The sequence below is a fragment of the Phocoena sinus genome, chromosome X (assembly GCF_008692025.1).
Source record: "Phocoena sinus isolate mPhoSin1 chromosome X, mPhoSin1.pri, whole genome shotgun sequence".
NCBI lineage: Eukaryota > Metazoa > Chordata > Mammalia > Artiodactyla > Phocoenidae > Phocoena > Phocoena sinus.
In genome coordinates this window covers 61,927,388-61,944,932 of record NC_045784.1, presented here as the reverse complement: position 1 = coordinate 61,944,932, position 17,545 = coordinate 61,927,388, and the positions used below count along the sequence as shown (strand labels likewise).

The window sequence follows — 17,545 nt, the reverse complement described above, 5'->3', positions numbered from 1 at the left end:
GCTAGGGAGCTCTTCAAGGAGCTGTTTGCCTTGTGGAAAGACAGTCCATTGGCTGTCTTTGGCTTTGAGGTTGGAGTGCATTAACGGATGGGCAAGTGTCGAACAAAGGGCACCCGCTCCTGTGGCCGCCAGCAGAGCTCAGCAATGCGCCATGGTGTGCAAGTTCCCACCCACCTTGAGGAATCAGGACGACCTGTTAGTCTGACCTCCTAAATCCCTCTTGAATCGCTTCCTTCCTCTACTCACTGGCACCTCCCCAAATCAAAGCCCTATTACTTCTCACCTAAACAGTGGCAGGAACCTCCTGCCTGTCCTCCCTGCCTGGGGTCTTGCCCTCCATGGGGCCACCAGAGTCATCTTCTAGTCGCACATGTCAGATCACCTCATGCCTCTGCCTCAAAACCTCTGGGATAAAAAGCCAGTTCCTCAGCCTGGCTGGCAAGGCCTCCTCCACCCCTCTCCACTACACACGTGCCACTTCCTTTAGAAGCGCCATCCTCTGGCATTCCTTTGTGCTGACACGCCTCTTTCCCCTACCCCTGCCCTCTTTTCCACCCAGTAGAAGTCTATCCATCCTCCTAGAATCTCTGTTAAGTTTCCCCAACTTCTCTTGACCACATTTGTGGCTCCTTCCCCAAGGCCCTGTCTGTTGGTACACAATGAGTCTGCAATGTCTAGGTCGGTGGGTCCAAGTCCCACCCTAGGTAGTGAGCGGAAGAGAGCAGAGACAGCCCTGTGAGCAAGAGCCATAACACCATCCAGCGTTGCAATCCTAGCATCCATCTTTTCTGGGTCTAGTGTTCATGAACACAAACGCTGACATGACAGGGCCCCTGCTGAGGAGAGCAGCAGGCTTGAATGGGGTCTGAGGTGAACTGGGGAGGCGGGGGACCCACGCCCATCCACAAGGGGGCAGCACTTAGTTCTTGCTGACGGGTTCATTGTGGTCAGATCTTACAATTTTTAAAAAAGTGATTTGGTTCCTAGGGTCTCCAGAACCTTTTTTTTTTCCCCTTAGATTCCATGAAGAACCTAGGGGCGGGACAGGAATAAAGTTGCAGACCTACTAGAGAATGGACGTGAGGACACGGGGAGGGGGAAGGGTAAGCTGGTATGAGGTGAGAGAGTGGCATGGACATATATACACTACCAAATGTAAACTAGATAGCTAGCGGGAGGCAGCCGCATAGCACAGGGAGATCAGCTCGGTGCTTTGTGTCCACCTAGAGGGGAGGGATAGGGAGGGTTGGAGGGAGACGCAAGAGGGTGGAGATAAAGGGATATATGTATACGTATAGCTGATTCACTTTGTTATACAGCAGAAACTAACACACCATTGTAAAGCAATTATACTCCAAAAAAGATGTTAAAATAAAAAGTGAATTGGCAACTGACTTAAATTATTTTTTAAAACTATGTACAACAACAAGCTGGTCTTCAGCCACATTTGGTCTGTCAGCCTATCATTTTGCAAACTCAGAACCTGTTATTTTTTCGTGGAATGAATGAATGGACGAATCAATTTTTCTGGATTTTAAAGTTTGGGGAGAGTTTGTGTCTAATCAGTTTGGTTGCTATTTGGTTTGCTTTTTTGGTCTTAGGACATAAATGTCAAAATCAAAAGTCAAGTTGGTACATTTGTTGCTTTCAAAATGAAGCCCAACCTCCTTTTATTTGGCAGCTCTAACGGTATCATTTCCTGGACAGACTGCAGGCCTTGTGAGCAGGGCTCTAACCTCAATTGTGGTGACATCCCCTTTTTGAGATGTGGGTCGCCCCAGAAGGAAGGGAGGGACACAGAGGCCACAGAACCTGTTTCTGCTGTGGTTGGTTTGCTTAGTTTGGTAACCTCTTAAAAACAAACTGCAGAGAATGGCAACGGCTCAGCTCTCTCCAACTTCCCCCCAGCTTAGTCCCAAATGGGAGAGGTTGGAGGAGATACTGAGGACCTGAATTACAGGCACTAAGGACTCAAATTCCTTTTAGGCCCTGACTCACTGTCCCTGGGACTCCTACAACTGGCTGTGGACGGCAGGGTGGGACTTGCTTAGAGGCCTGCGCAGGGTTGCGGGGTGGGGGGGGGGGCGTGTAGCCACTTGCACTTTCCCTGCGGCTGGGAGAACAGACTTTGAGCTTCCCCTCTTCCCCATTTAGGACCAAGGCACTCAATCCCCCAGCTGCCAGAGATGTTGGCTGATGGCTCACAGTTGAGTCCCTATCCAAGGTAATGCTCCTTCCCTGGGGGGAGGACAGCCTACATCCAAAGACTAGTCAATAGATGGGGGGCAAGGGTGGTGGGAGGAGAAAGGCCCAGCCGCCAGCCTCAGTTGGGACCCTCTGAAGGGACCATCCCAGCTCAGAGCTCCTCACGGGGTCAGCTAAGGTCTCCAGTGTGACTGTGTTTCGCAGTTCAGCTCCTGCCTTTGACCAATCCTGCTTCCCTTACTTCTTCACAGGTGCTGTTCTAGAAGCCAGTCCCATAAACCTGAACACAAATCTCTGTCTCAGAATCTATTTCCCAGAGAAGCCAGCCTATGACAGCCCCTTGCCTTGGCCTCTTTTCTCCCACTGTCCTTTTTCCACTGATGACTGCAATTACTCCAAATGCTTCCATGACCATCTTGAAGGATGACCCCCCCCCACTCAAATCTTTCCTGTTGCCATGGCCACTCTCCCAGTCTGCCCATTTGCATTTCCCAGAGCTGGGTGGACAACTTCACCTGGATGTCCATTTTTTTAGTCCCTAATTTAATATGTTTAAAACAAAACCCTTTCCCACTACCCCGATCAAACTTTCCTCCTGACTTCTCTATTTCTGTTAATGCTACAACCATCTCTGGAATCCCAGGCTGGAAACCTCAGCATCATCTTGTGTAGTCTCCTGCTTAGAAACCTTTAGCATCCTCCTGGTGCCTGCAGAGCACAAGCCCGTGCTGCCTCTTCTGGCATCCAGGCCTTCCCTGTTGACCCCAATCAGCCTGATTTCCTGCCAACTCTAGAACCCAGTAGTTCTTAACACATTTATGGCTTGGACTGTTTTGGGAGTCTGATGACACCTATGGACTCCTTGGAATGTTTCTATAAGCATAAAATAAGATACATAGGATTACAAGGGAAGCCAACCATATTTAAAGATGGTTATAAATATATATGTTTTAAAATTTGTGATATAGTAATAGACATTTCATTATTAGCACATTGAGTAACATGATCTAGTGGCAGGTCCAGTAACTAGCACACTTTTGAAGTAGCCATGAGTGTAATGTTATTTCAAAATACCTGCAGCAACGGTAATGAGATAGAAAAATCTCTGCAGTTCTAACTGGAGACAAAGTTGCAGGTAGTGCTAATATGACTTCAGTGTGCTGCTGCATTCATTAGGGGAGGAAAGGTGAAATTTCAGTTAGAGGTTAGTGAAGACAAAGTTGTAATTTTTTTTCCCATCCAAGTACGTGGACTCCTGGTCAGGCACCTCTGTGCTCTGGGAGTCAATGTCGTAGCTCAAGTCGGAGATTCATCACACTTCCCTGAACAAATTTCACACACGCCATCCTGCTTGATGCTGGGAAACTAGCACCTGGGCTGTGGGTCGAGTTGGCCTCACTCTCCATGTGGACTCTCTGGCACAGGCTGGCCAGGGCTTGGGGCCCTCAGCAGAGTGGTTCACTGCCTGCCAGTGGTACACACTCAATTTGGGCAGCTCCTGGGGGATGTCTTCCCTGGCTTTTCTCCCCTGAGGTCCCAGGCTGGGCCTGAGTGATTTTACATGTCTCCACTGGCCCAGGCAAGATTACCCAGGCACTAGGATCATGGGGTAGCTCACAGCCATCAGGCCAACACATAGTTGTGGAGCATCTAGTTAAAAAAGTCACCTTCAAGGTGCCATTCAGAATGGTGGAGAGGCTACCACTCTGCTGGGGCCCTTCTCCTGAGCCTCAGTGGCTGGGACTCACCCGGTTCTTAGGCTTATAATGTGCACCCTATCCTTATCTTGCTGCCACTGTGGCTCTTCCCCTGGGAAGGAAGGCCTGTCCTGGGCCATCTCTGCCTTGGAACTTGACCTAGGGAGTGGGAACTCTCACCCAGGTCAGGAGAAGGTGCCAACTCCTACTGTGCTCTTGTGGGTAAATCATTTCCAGGCAGTAGCTGCCACGAGTCACCCTGTTCCCAGGCCAAACTACTGCAGGAAATGCCTGCAGCCATGATTGGTGGAGAAGTGGTTGCTTCTATTAGTTTGACCTGTATTCTGATTAAAGGGATAAAACACTTTATATATTAGGTTGAACCGTACAAAATTGCTGGTGTTCAACTGTTTTGGGGCAATTTCTTAGGGTTCAACCTAATACATTTTCTCATTTATTCCTTACCATAATCCCAGATAGGTATTTTTAGCTCCATTTTACAGAGCAGAGTCCTAAGTCTTGGAGAGGAAAAATGACTTTTGACTAAGGTTACATAGATAGGAAAAAGCAGGCTTGAGACTTGAACCCAACCCCCATGCTCTTGATTCTCAAAGTAGGATGATTCACCCCAGAAGACCCTACAAGCAATAATGTGAGGAGAGACAAGGTTGTGAGACCATTCTCCAAGCCTACCCTCAGGAATCCTTGGGCTGGTTGTACTCAGGAATTTTTCTTAGTTACTAGAGATTAGTGTCAGCCTAGGTGCCTGGAGTAGAAGGCACTAAAGTGATGATGTGAGAGATTTTAGTTTGAGGGCTTTGGGAGCAAGTAGTACAGCAAAGACAAAATCTAGAGTATGTTCATCCATCCATCCATCCATCCATCCATCCATGGGAACTCTACTGGTTAGCTCCCATGTATGTACCAGGCTCTGCATTAGGTGCTGAGCTACTGACATTCAGGGATAAGTCTTAATCAACAGGGTTCCACCCTTTGGCCAGCTGGGGGAGGGAGCTGGCACAGTGGAACTGGGGTGAGGGCACCATGTGCATATGGGACTTTGTGAAGCTGCTCTGTCTTCCTAGTCCTTTTCCTCTGGCCCAGGCTCGACTTGTTGGGAGGGTCCAGCTTAGGTGACCAGGCAGAAAGCAGTTGGGTTTCTTCTGATCCCTCTGAGAGTCTGATCCCTCTGAGAGTTTCTAGGCTGCAGGGCTGGAGGAGGCAGCAGCAGGAGTGAAAGAGGAATGCTGGGCCTCCGCCCCCGCAAGGCAGCCGCGGGCAAACTGGGTGTGAGATAGGTGAAGAAGAGCTCCCTCCCAGCTGCCACAGGACGACATTCCTTTCTCCTGCTCCAGAGTCCCCTGTGAGACCTTGGCCCAGCCCGCCACCATGGGTTGGTTCTTGTGGCTGGCCAGGAGGGGAAGGGTAGGCTGGGGTAGGGCTGATTTGGAAATCAGTCAGGCAGTGGGCATGGGGCCACCACCGTTGCCCAGGGACAGCATGCTGCCCTGCAGGGGATAATCACATTTCTCAGCTTCCTGCCAACCCGGGGGCAAGCTCTCAAGCCTGCTGGGAAGTCCAAATGCTCCCCAAACCTGGCCTGGCTTCCCCATCCTCAGGGCCCTCCAGCCACCTGCCTCGTCGCGCACTGCCAGCACCCACCCAGGCGCCAACCCCCAACCTCAAACCCCACTGCAAATCCCCTCACAGTATGCAGTCGTGTTCATGCTCACCATTCCAGGTGCTAGGCTGGGCTGCCATGGCTGTCACCACTGACACCAAGGACCGCAGCAGCTCTGGGGGCCCCTGAGTTAAGATCTCACAGTTGAGTAAGCCACAGTGTGGGTTCCTCACACCACACCCTCCCCGATCCCAGTGCCAGGGCTTTCCTCAGAGCCCCATTGCCACACCACTCTGTTTTTGAAAAAAGGAAATGGAGCATTGGGTACAATGCTCATTAAGTACAATGAGAAGCTGTGAACAGAAGTACCTCTGGAAGCAAAGAAAGGGGAACCTGTGACAGGCCCCAGATGATCACTTCCTGAGCACTCGAGGTCCTTTCCTTATCTCTGTGGCCAGCAGAGCTAGAGCCCATGACGGGTAAGGAGCTGGGCTTTTCGTACTTGCGTTGGCTATTCTGCCCTGCACCAGGCCAGCGTGCAGCGAGTTTATGGGGGTCCACACACAAAGGACCCGAGAGGCCCCAGGAGTTGTCCCAAGCGGTGACGCTGAGGTTTTCATTCTCAGCTTCTGCCCTTCTAATCCATTCTCACCCACCACAGAGACACACAACTCAGGTGACATTTTGGCCTCTGCCTGCTAGACTTCCACTCTCCAGTACCACAGCCACCAGCCATGTACGGCTCTTGAGCACTTGAAATTGGCTACTCTGAATTGCAACGTGCTATAAGTGTAAAATTCACACCGGATTTTAAAACTTAGTATGAAAATAAGAGTGTTAAATGTCTTATTAATAATTTTTTTAATTGGAATTTTTTTATATTGAGTTGTGTGAGTTCTTTATATATTTTGGATATTAACCCCTTATTAGATACATGATTTGCAAATATTTTCTCCCATTCTGAAAGTTGCCTATTCATTCTGTTGATGGTTTCCTTTACCAAGAAAAGTGTTTTAGTTTGATGTAGTCCAATATGTTCATTTCCGCTTTCGTAGTCTTTTTTTTTTTAATTTTTGAACTTTATTTTATTTACTTCTTTATACAGCAGGTTCTTATTAGTTATCCATTTTATACATATTAGTGTATATATGTCAATCCCAATCTCCCATTCATTACACCACCACCCCCGTGCCACTTTCCCCCCTTGGTGTCCATACGTTTGTTCTCTACATTTGTGTCTCTATTTCCGCCCTGCAAACTGGTTCATCTGTACCATTTTTCTAGGTTCCACATATATGCATTAATATACGATATTTGTTTTCCTCTTTCTGACTTACTTCACTCTGTATGACAGTCCCTAGATCCATCCACGTCTCTACAAATGAGCCAATTTCGTTCCTTTTTATGGCTAAGTAATATTCCATTGTATATACATACCACATCTTCTTTATCCATTCGTCTGTCGATGGGCATTTAGGTTGATTCCATGACCTGGCTATTGTAAATAGTGCCACAATTAACATTGGGGTGCATGTGTCTTTTTTTTTTTTTTTTTTTTATAATCTTTTTTTTTTTTTTGCTGTACGCGGGCCTCTCACTGTTGTGGCCTCTCACTGTTGTGGCCTCTCCCGTTGCGGAGCACAGGCTCCGGACGCGCAGGCTCAGTGGCCATGGCTCACGGGCCTAGCCGCTCTGCAGCATGTGGGATCTTCCCGGACTGGGACATGAACCCGTGTTCCCTGCATCGGCAGGCGGACTCTCAACCACTGCGCCACCAGGGAAGCCCCATGTGTCTTTTTGAATTAAGGTTTTCTCTGGGTATATGTCCAGTAGTGGGATTGCTGGGTCATATGGTAATTCTATTTTTAGTTTTTTAAGGAACCTCCATACTGTTCTCCATAGTGGCTGTATCAATCTACATTCCCGCCAACAGTGCAAGAGGGTTCCCTTTTCTCCACATCCTCTCCAGCATTTGTTGTTTGTAGATTTTCTGATGATGACCATTCTAACTGGTGTGAGGTGATACCTCATTGTAGTTTTGATTTGCAGTTCTCTAATAATTAGTGATGTTGAGCAGCTTTTCATGTGCTTCTTGGCCATCTGTAGCTCTTCTTTGGATAAATGTCTATTTCGGTCTTCTGCCCATTTTTTGATTGGGTTGTTTGTTTTTTAATATTGAGCTGCATGCGCTGTTTATATATTTTGGAGATTAATCCTTTGTCTGTTGATTCATTTGCAAATATTTTCTCCCATTCTGAGGGTTGTCTTTTCGTCTTGTTTGTAGTTTCCTTCGCTTTGCAAAAGCTTTCAAGTTTCATTAGGTCCCATTTGTTTATTTTTGTTTTTATTTCCATTACTCTAGGAGGTGGATCAAAAAAGATCTTGCTGTGATTTATGTCAAAGAGTGTTCTGCCTATGTTTTCCTCTAAGAGTTTTATAGTGTCTGGCCTTACATTTAGGTCTCTAATCCATTTTGAGTTTATTTTTGTGTATGGTGTTAGGGAGTGTTCTAATTTCATTCTTTTACATGTAGCTGTCCAGTTTTCCCAGCACCACTTTTTGAAGAGACTGTCTTTTCTCCATTGTATATCCTTGCCTCCTTTGTCATAGATTAGTTGACCATAGGTGTGTGGGTTTATCTCTGGGCTTTCTATCCTGTTCCATTGATCTATATTTCCGTTTTTGTGCCACTACCATACTGTCTTGATTACTGTAGCTTTGTAGTGTTGTCTGAAGTCCGGGAGCCTGATTCCTCCAGCTCCGTTTTTCTTTCTCAAGATTGCTTTGGCTATTTGGGGTCTTTTGTGTTTCCATACAAATTGTGAAATTTTTGGCTCTAGCTCTGTGAAAAATGCCATTGGGAGTTTGGTAGGGATTGCACTGAATCTGTAGATTGCTTTGGGTAGTGTAGTCATTTTCACAATGTTGATTCTTCCAATCCAAGAAAATGGTATATCTCTCCAACTGTTTGTATCATCTTTAATTTCTTTCATCATTGTCTTACACTTTTCTGCATACAGGTCTTTGTCTCCCTAGGTAGGTTTATTCCTAGGTATTTTATTCTTTTTGTTGCAATGGTAAATGGGAGTGTTTCCTTAATTGCTCTTTCAGATTTTTAATCATTAGTGTATAGGAATGCAAGAGATTTCTGTGCATTAATTTTGTATCCTGCAACTTTACCAAATTCATTGATTACCTCTAGTAGTTTTCTGGTGGCATCTTTAGGATTCTTTATGTATAGTATTGTGTCATCTGCAAACAGTGGCAGTTTTACTTCTACTTTTCCCATTTGTATTCCTTTTATTTCTTTTTCTTCCCTGATTGCCATGGCTAGGACTTCCAAAACTATGTTGAATAATAGTGGCGAGAGTGGACATCCTTATCTTGTTCCTGATTTTAGAGGAAATGCTTTCAGTTTTTCACCATTGAGAATGATGGCTGCTGTGGGTTTGTCGTATATGGCCTTTATTACGTTGAGGTAGGTTCCCTCTATGCCCACTTTCTGGAGAGTTTTTATCATAAATGGGTGTTGAATTTTGTCAAAAGCTTTTTCTGCATCCATTGAGATGATCATATGGTTTTTATTCTTCAATTTGTTAATATGGTGTGTCACATTGATTGATTGTCATATATTGAAGAATCCTTGCACCCCTGGGATAAATCCCACTTGATCATGGTGTATGATCCTTTTAATGTGTTGTTGGATTCTGTTTGCTAGTCTTTTGTTGAGGATTTTTGCTTCTATATTCCTCAGGGATACTGGTCTGTAATTTTCTTTTTTTGTAGTATCTTTGTCTGGTTTTGGTATCAGGGTGATGGTGGCCTCATAAAATGAGTTTGGGAGTGTTCCTTCTTCTGCAATTTTTTGGAAGAGTTTAAGAAGGATGGGTGTTAGCTCTTCTCTAAACGTTTGATAGAATTCATCTGTGAAGCCATCTGGTCCTGGGCTTTTGTTTGTTGGAAGATTTTTAATCACAGTTTCAATTTCAGTGCTTGTGATTGGTCTGCTCATATTTTCTATTTCTTCCTGGTTCAGTCTTGGAAGGTTTAACCTTTCTAAGAATATGTCCATTTCTTCCAGGTTGTCCATTTTTTGGCACAGAGTTGCTTGTGGTAGTCTCTCAGGATGCTTTGTATTTCTGCAGTGTCTGTTGTAACTTCTTTTTCATTTCTAGTTTTATTGATTTGAGTCCTCTCCCTCTTTTTTTTTGATGAGTCTGGCTAAAGGTTATCAGTTTTGTTTATCTTCTCAAAGAACCAGCTTTTAGTTTTATTGATGTTTGCTATTGTTTTCTTTGCTTCTATTTCATTTATTTCTGCTCTGATCTTTATGATTTCTTTCCTTCTACTAACTTTGGGTTTTGTTTGTTCTTCTTTCTCTAGTTCTTTTAGGTGTAAAGTTAGATTGTTTATTTGAGATTTTTCTTGTTTCTTGAGGTAGGATTGTATTGCTATAATCTTCCCTCTTAGAACTGCTTTAGCTGCGTCCCATAGGTTTTGGATCATCGTGTTTTCATTGTAATTTGTCTCTAGGTAGTTTTTGATTTCTTCTTTGATTTTTTCAGTGATCTCTTGGTTATTTAGTAACGTATTGTTTAGCCTCCATGTGTTTGTGTTTTTTATGTTTTTTCCCCTGTAACTGATTTCTAATCTCATAGCGCTGTGCTCACAGAAGTTGCTGGATATGATTTCAATTTTCTTAAATTTGCTGAGGTTTGATTTGTGACCCAAGATGTGATCTCTCCTGGAGAATGTTCCGTGTGCACTTGAGAAGAAAGTGTAATCTGCCGTTTTTGGATGGAATGTCTTGTAAATATCAATTAAATCTATCTGGTCTATTGTGTCATTTAAAGCTTGTGTTTCCTTATTAATTTTCTGTTTGGATGATCTGTCCATTTGTGTACATGAGGTGTTAAAGTTCCTCACTATTACTGTGTTACTGTCGATTTCCTCTTTTATAGCTGTTAGCAGTTGCCTAATGTATTGAAGTGCTCCTATGTTGGGTGCGTATATATTTATAGTTGTTATATCTTCTTCTCGGATTGATCCCTTGATCATTATGTAGTGTCCTTCCTCGTCTCTTGTAACGTTCCTTAAAGTCTATTTTATCTGATATGAGTATTGTTACTCCAGCTTTCTTTTGATTTCCATCTGCATGGAATATCTTTTGCCATCCCCTCACTTTCAGTCTGTATGTGTCCCTAGGTTTGAAGTGGGTCTCTTGTAGATAGCATATATATGGGTCTTGTTTTTGTATCCATCCAGCGAGCCTGTGTCTTTTGGTTGGAGCATTTAATCCATTCACATTTAAGGTAATTATCGATATGTATGTTCCTATTACCATTTTCTTACTTGTTATGGGTTTGTTTTGTAGGTCTTTTTCTTCTCTTGTGTTTCCCACTTAGTGAAGTTCCTTTAGTATTTGTTGTAGAGCTGGTTTGCTGGTGCTGAATTCTCTTAGATTTTGCTTGTCTGTACAGCTTTTGCTTTCTCCATCCAATCTGAATGAGATGCTTGCCAGGTAGAGTAATCTTGGTTGTAGGTTCTTCCCTTTCATCACTTTAAATATATCATGCCACTCCCTTCTGGCTTGTAGAGTTTCTGCTGAGAAATCAGCTGTTATCCTTATGGGAATTCCCTTGTATGTTATTTGTCGTTTTTCCCTTGTTGCTTTCAATAATTTTTTTTGTCTTTAATTTTTGTCAATTTGATTTCTATGTGTCTCAGTGTGTTTCTCCTTGGGTTTATCCTGCCTGGAACTCTCTGAGATTCCTGGACTTGGGTGGCTATTTCCTTTCCCACGTTAGGGAAGTTTTTGACTATAATCTCTTCAAATATTTTCTCGGGTCCTTTCTCTCTCTCTCCTCCTTCTGGGACCCCTATAATGCGAATGTTGTTGTGTTTAATGTTGTCCCAGAGGTCTCTTAGGCTGTCTTCATTTCTTTTCATTCTTTTTTCTTTATTCTCTTCCACAGCAGTGAATTCCACCATTCTGTCTTCCAGGTCACTTAACCGTTCTTCTACCTCAGTTATTCTGCTATTGATTCCTGCTAGTGTACCTTTCATTTCAGTTACTGTATTGTTCATCTTTGTTTGTTTGTTCTTTAATTCTTCTAGGTGTTTGTTCTTTAATTCTTCTAGGTCTTTGTGAAACATTTCTTGCATCTTCTCAGTCTTTGCCTCCATTCTTTTTCCAAGGTCCTGGATCATCTTCACTGTCATTATTCTGAATTCTTTTTCTCGAAGGTTGCCTATCTCCACTTCATTTAGTTGTTTTTCTGGGGTTTCATCTTGTTCCTTCATCTGGTACAAAGTCTTCTGCCTTTTCATTTTGTCTATCTTTCTGTGAATGTGGTTTTCCTTCCACAGGCTGCAGAACTGTAGTTCTTCTTGCTTCTGCTGTCTGCCCTCTGGTGGATCTGTCTTATTAATAATTTTTAATATTGATTTCATGTTGAAAAATATTTTTGATAATTGGAGTCAATGAAGTATTTTCTCAAGATTAATTTCACCTCTTTCTTTTTATTTTATTTTTTAGTATGGAAATGAGTTGAAACAAGATATATAATGGAAAAAACTGACTATGTCAAAAATCGTTTCTAGAATCTCTTTTTTTTTTTTTTTTTACTTTTTAAATGTGGCTACTGGAAATGGGGGATACTGGTGTAGAAAGTGGCAAATTGGTGAATGAAATAAGATAGTCCAAGAGAGGTTCATGTGTATATGAGTGTTTAGAGTATCATAAAAGTGACATCTCAAATCAGCAGGGAGAAAATGTGGCTACTACCAGGAAAGTCAAAATTCCATAGGTGGCTTGCATTTGTGCTTCACATTCTATTTCTATTGGATGGTGCTGTGCTGGGCTTCCTATTTTACTTAAATGTCAATCAACAGGGTTCCGCACACCACAGGGTGTCCATACAATGGGATGCCATGCAGTCATTGAGAAGAATGAAGTAGATATCTATGAGTAGAAACGGGAAAACTTCAAACATTGTAAATGAACTCACTTCAATGAAAATAAATCAGTAAGAAGATGTGGTACATATATACAATGGAATACTACTCAGCCATTAAAAATAATGAAATAATGACATTTGCAGCAACATGGATGGACCTAGAGATTATCATACTAAGTGAAGTAAGTCAGACAAAGACAAATATCATATGATAGCATTTACATGTGGAGTATAAAAAATGATATAAATGAACTTATTTAGAAAACAGAAATAGACTCACAGACATAGAAAACAGACTTATGGTTACCAAAGGGGAAGGGAGGGGGAGGGATAAATTAGGAGTTTGGGATTAGCAGATATAAACTACTATATATAAAATAGATAAACAACAGGGTCCTACTGTATAGCACAGGGAACTATATTCAGTATCTTGTAATAAACTATAATGGAAAAAAGATGAAAAAGAATATATATGTGAATAACTGAATCACTTTACTGTACACCAGAAACTAACACAACATTGGAAATGAACTATACTTCAATTAAAAAAAAACTTTGTTTTAAAACTACCAAAAAATTAAATTAAAAAAAGCAATGGGAAAATTTCAGAGAGTTATTGTTAATTTTAAGGGAAAAAGGATAAGGAATGGGCCAGCATGTATAATATGATCTCATTTGTGCATCTAGAAAGCACACATAAGTTTGTATATGAACAATACAATATATTGTATTGTATAATTTTATATTGTATAATATACAATATATAATTGTATATTGTATAATATATCGTATTGTAAGCAAGTCTGCCAAGGACACACAAGGACTGTTATCATCAACGGCCTTTTGGGGGCGTGAGGAGGGCTTTGAGAGGGAGGGAGAAGGACTCTGACCCGGATTTTTCACTTTAAACCCTTCAGTGCTATTTGAAGTTTTAACAACAAATGTGATGTTTTTACAGTAATGAACCCATTGCATATATTTAAATTTTAAATGTTGGAAAATAATTTATTATAATAGTTTATATAATAGTATAAAAGTATTAACATTTTTCAACCCCAAAATCAGAGGTTCTATTATTCTTTTCATAGCTTTATTTCTACTTGCAAACACCCCTCTTGTCTTACTCTTTCTTGTTCCTCCTTTTCTGCCCTTGTCTTTCCTCACCTTCTCTTTCCTCTCACCTTCAAAATCCTGTGCATGGGGAGCCATTCCACTTCTGTTGGCTCTTTGCTCAGCTTGAACCTGAGGTCCCTTCTGTCTTTCCATAGAAAAGGAAGGCATCATGCTGGATAAAGCTTAACTATCCACAGCATTATCAAAGACGGCCAGGAGACTTCCCCTGTGGTCCAGTGGTAAAGAATCCACCTTACAATGCAGGGGACACGGGTTCGACCCCTGGTCAGGGAACTAAGACCCCACGTGCCGCGGAGCAACTAAGCCTGCACACCACAACTACTGAGCTTGTGCGCCTCAACTAGAGCCTGCATGCCGCAAACTATAGAGCCCACGTGCTCTGGAACCTGTGCACCACAACTAGAGAAGAGAAAACCCGCACGCCACAACTAGAGAGAAGCCCGCGTGCCACAACGAAGAGCCCACGTGCTGCAACTACGACCCGACACAGCCAAAAATAAATAAAATTTAAAAATAAATAAATAAGTCTTAAAAAACAACAACAACAACAAAAAAGACAAAGACCGCCAGGTCAGCCCCATCCACTGTGGAGAGAAAAACCTACCCAGTGGAGATACACCCTACCATTTCTCCCTAGGAGTTTGCCACATTCATGTTAAGATGAGACTGCTTAGAAAAGAGAAAAATAACAACTTAGGGAAACGTGTGTGTGGTTTTTTCTTTCCTAGTTCAGGGATGGGTGGAGGCAGGCTAAAAGCAGTGGGCTTTGGAGAGGCTTGGTCCAAGTTTGGGAAACCAATTTCATGTGCCATCTGCAGTTCAAAATCACTAAGAGGTTCAAGTGTTTTGAAAAGAGAACTATAGAAGTTGGAGAAAGGAAAAAAGCTCTCTAGCTACTGGGAAACAGGTATAACAAAAGGTTTGTTTGCTCCAGGGCAGATGGAACCTCAGTCCTTAGTGTTTAATTGAGAGAGGAAAGAAGACAAGAGGTCTCAGCGACTGTCAAGCAGATAATAGCTTCTGAAGGGTAGGCCTGCAAGGATTGAGAAATAAAAGCCCTGTTGATGTGTAGAGGGGACAATTGGTGTGGGAAAATACCAAATTTTCTTTTAACAATCATTCTCAGTGCAAATGAAATAAATTGCTTCAATAAAGAAGGGTCTTGAATGTCTATTGGGACTTTTTGTTTTTCATGGAGAGACCTGCCCCTCCCCCACCCCCCAAAGTTAAGGACCTGGCAGTGCTGTAAGTAGCAAAAGCACTGGACTGGGAGTCAGGACATAACTCTGGTCCTGAATTTGCAAAATATGACAATAAATAATTGGTGTGAAATTCCTTTGGAAACTATAAAGTGTGGTTCACTATTGTTATGAAACTCAAACTTGTCTTTGGCCCTTCCTGTCTCTCCCTCCCCTTTCAGACCTCTTCTCTCCCAGCCTCTTGGAACAAAAAATACTGAGCCAGAGGTTTGAAAGGAATCCAGTTTAAAGAACATATGCTGGTCCCTGAGGAGATCACCTAGACTGAAGATTTTTTTCAGCATCCTAAATCAATGGAAACTATGTTGTTTTTAAAGTAACATTCCATTTGAAATTTGGAAGCAAAGGATTTCCCTTTAAGGGGAAATATGCATTCATTGTAAAGCCGGAATGCTGTATATTTGCCTTTATTATCTACCTCAAAGCAAAATTTTAAATACTAAACGATTAAGATCAAGTCCAGCAAACCGATTTGACTGGAATTGCACCGTTCTACAGAAGGGAGAAGAGAAGAAACGCAACCTCCACATGGAATCCCTCAGCAGCCTTGGGACTGACTCTGTGGCTCCAGTGGCTCCAGTCCTTGGGACACAGCTAGCTAAGATACCTCCTTGCCTCTTCCCCACTCCCAAATGTCAGTCCATCATCCAGTTCTGTTGCTTCTACCTTCAAAATAGATCCAGAATCTGACCCTTTCTCACCGTCACTGCCACCACCCTAGTCCACGCTACCACGGCTGGCAGAAGCCTCCTAAGTGGCCTCCAGCCCCTTCTCTAGCCCTTTCACTCTACAAAACAGCCAGAGCCATCATTTAGAAAGAACAGCTCTACCTCTGTGTGAACTTTGGATGGGTAATTCTTTGGCTACTGTCTGCCATCTGCCTTGGGCTGAAAGCTCCATGCTAGCAGGGACCTTGTCTGTTTTGCTCACGTCTGTATCCCCAGGACTGGCTTCGTGCCTGGCATGTAGTGGACACTTACTGGTTGAATGTAGGGATAAATTTTAACAACTAACACTTGTACGAGCTTTAAAGGTAAACATCTCATTTGATGTTTGCTTGAAATAACCCTGTATCGTAGATATTATTGTTCTCACTTTACAGATGAGGCAACTGGGGCTCAGAGCATTGCCCAAGCTGACAGAATTAATGCAGAGAATATTGAAACCCAGGCCAGTGGGGGTCAAAACCTATGCCTTTCTGGCTACACGCCCCCTGGAGAGCTACAGTGGTGTGGAGGGCAAGGAGTCTAGAGGCACTTTGATGTTTCCTGGCAGTATAAGAGGCCACCTTGCTCAGGCCTTTAGTGCCCGGGGGCAGGCACTGTGGGGATTCCCTGCCGCCCAGTGGGGCAGAGTGAATTCTAATGAGCTTTTCCTGGCTGACTTAGAGAGCTACTATAACTACAGTGACCTTATTTTCTGAATCTCAAATCAGGATCCTTGGTCTGACAAACAGAACCCAATACTTGAAACTGGGACTTTTCTGGAAAATCTAGGGCACAGAGTTGCTATACTTGAAACGCATGACAGCTGCATAATGGGCACTTCTCAGCTAATTCTGACCCAGCCATCTTGGTCCATCACATCTCAAGAAGATTCCTTAAATGTACCTGTTTTCTGGGCCTTGTGTTTCTATACACCAAATTCTTTCTACCCACTCTTTTTGTTTGTTTAATTACTTCCCTACTTTCTCTTATCTTTTCTGTTAACCACTTTCTCCCTGGTCTGCCTCAAAGAGCTTCTAGGTCCTGCTTGCTGATGGATGCCATGAACGGCTGAAAGAAATAATAAGCAAAAGCCCTTGGGGACTATGGCAACAGGGGCCATGGCAACAGGGCCAAGCACTGAGGACTGCCCTTCCTACCCCTCCTAGTTTCTGTTTTAGACCAAGTGCTGCTGATAAGACCTGATGGTTCCATTGTGTCACCGGATCAGGGCAATGCTGCTTGCAGGAGGCATTGTTGCAAAATTTCAGTTCTGGGAAGAGCTTTGCAATACTCTTGCTTCCCTGCACCCATGCTGCAATGGTGGGCTCATGGTAAAGGCTCTTGACAAATCAGGACTGGATCTAATATTTGCCCTAAGCCTTCATCACACTCGGTTTGAGTACACACAGAATCCTTAGATGGGCGGGCAGGCGGACTCCACCATTTGGGTGACAATAGCAAAAATTAGGTGGCCATCCTCTTGGGTCGGGAAGCCAAGAATCATGACGTTATTACCCAAGCAGTCCACGCCAAGGATTTATACTGGAGTCTGGGACAGAAGGGGGTTCTCAGTGAATCAGGGTGCGAGGTCCCTTCTCATAGAGGATATTGGTCTCTCTGATGTACTGGGTGCTCCTGGACAAAAGGGTCGGCTCCAGAGAGGCTGTGAACCTGTCTGAGCCTCAGTTTCCTCATCTGCAAAAAAGGAGCAGAGGGAATCTTTGCTCTACTTCTATTTTCTTCTTTTTTGAAGATGATGAACTATTTTAAGCATACAGAAAAGTATTAGGAACAAACACATTTCCTAGTATTTACCCCAGAACCTTTTCCTTAAAGAAATAAAATATTCAGTTGAAGCCGCTTGTGTCCTTCCCCAGTCGCACATTCATCCCCCCAGAGACAGCCATCCTCCTGAATGGACAGCCTATGATTCACATGCATGTTTTAAAATATACTCTGCATA

General features: G+C 43.3%; 1 protein-coding gene across 5 annotated transcripts in view; it reads right to left on the bottom strand.

Moving 5' to 3' along the window:
• The window catches only part of NHSL2 (NHS like 2), a 91,651-nt gene that overhangs the window by 47,472 nt on the left and 26,634 nt on the right, over positions 1 to 17,545 (bottom strand). For 2 of the 5 annotated variants that reach the window (XM_032619513.1, XM_032619514.1), the window contains exon 1: positions 5,636 to 6,459. The exons of 2 other annotated variants lie outside the window; for them this stretch is intronic. In XM_032619513.1, the coding sequence (XP_032475404.1) occupies positions 5,636 to 5,663 (28 nt within the window). In that variant the 5' untranslated portion in view covers positions 5,664 to 6,459. Of the gene's footprint in view, positions 1 to 5,635; positions 6,462 to 17,545 lie in introns of those variants that run through there. One more of the 5 variants, XM_032619509.1, reaches the window with a different exon arrangement.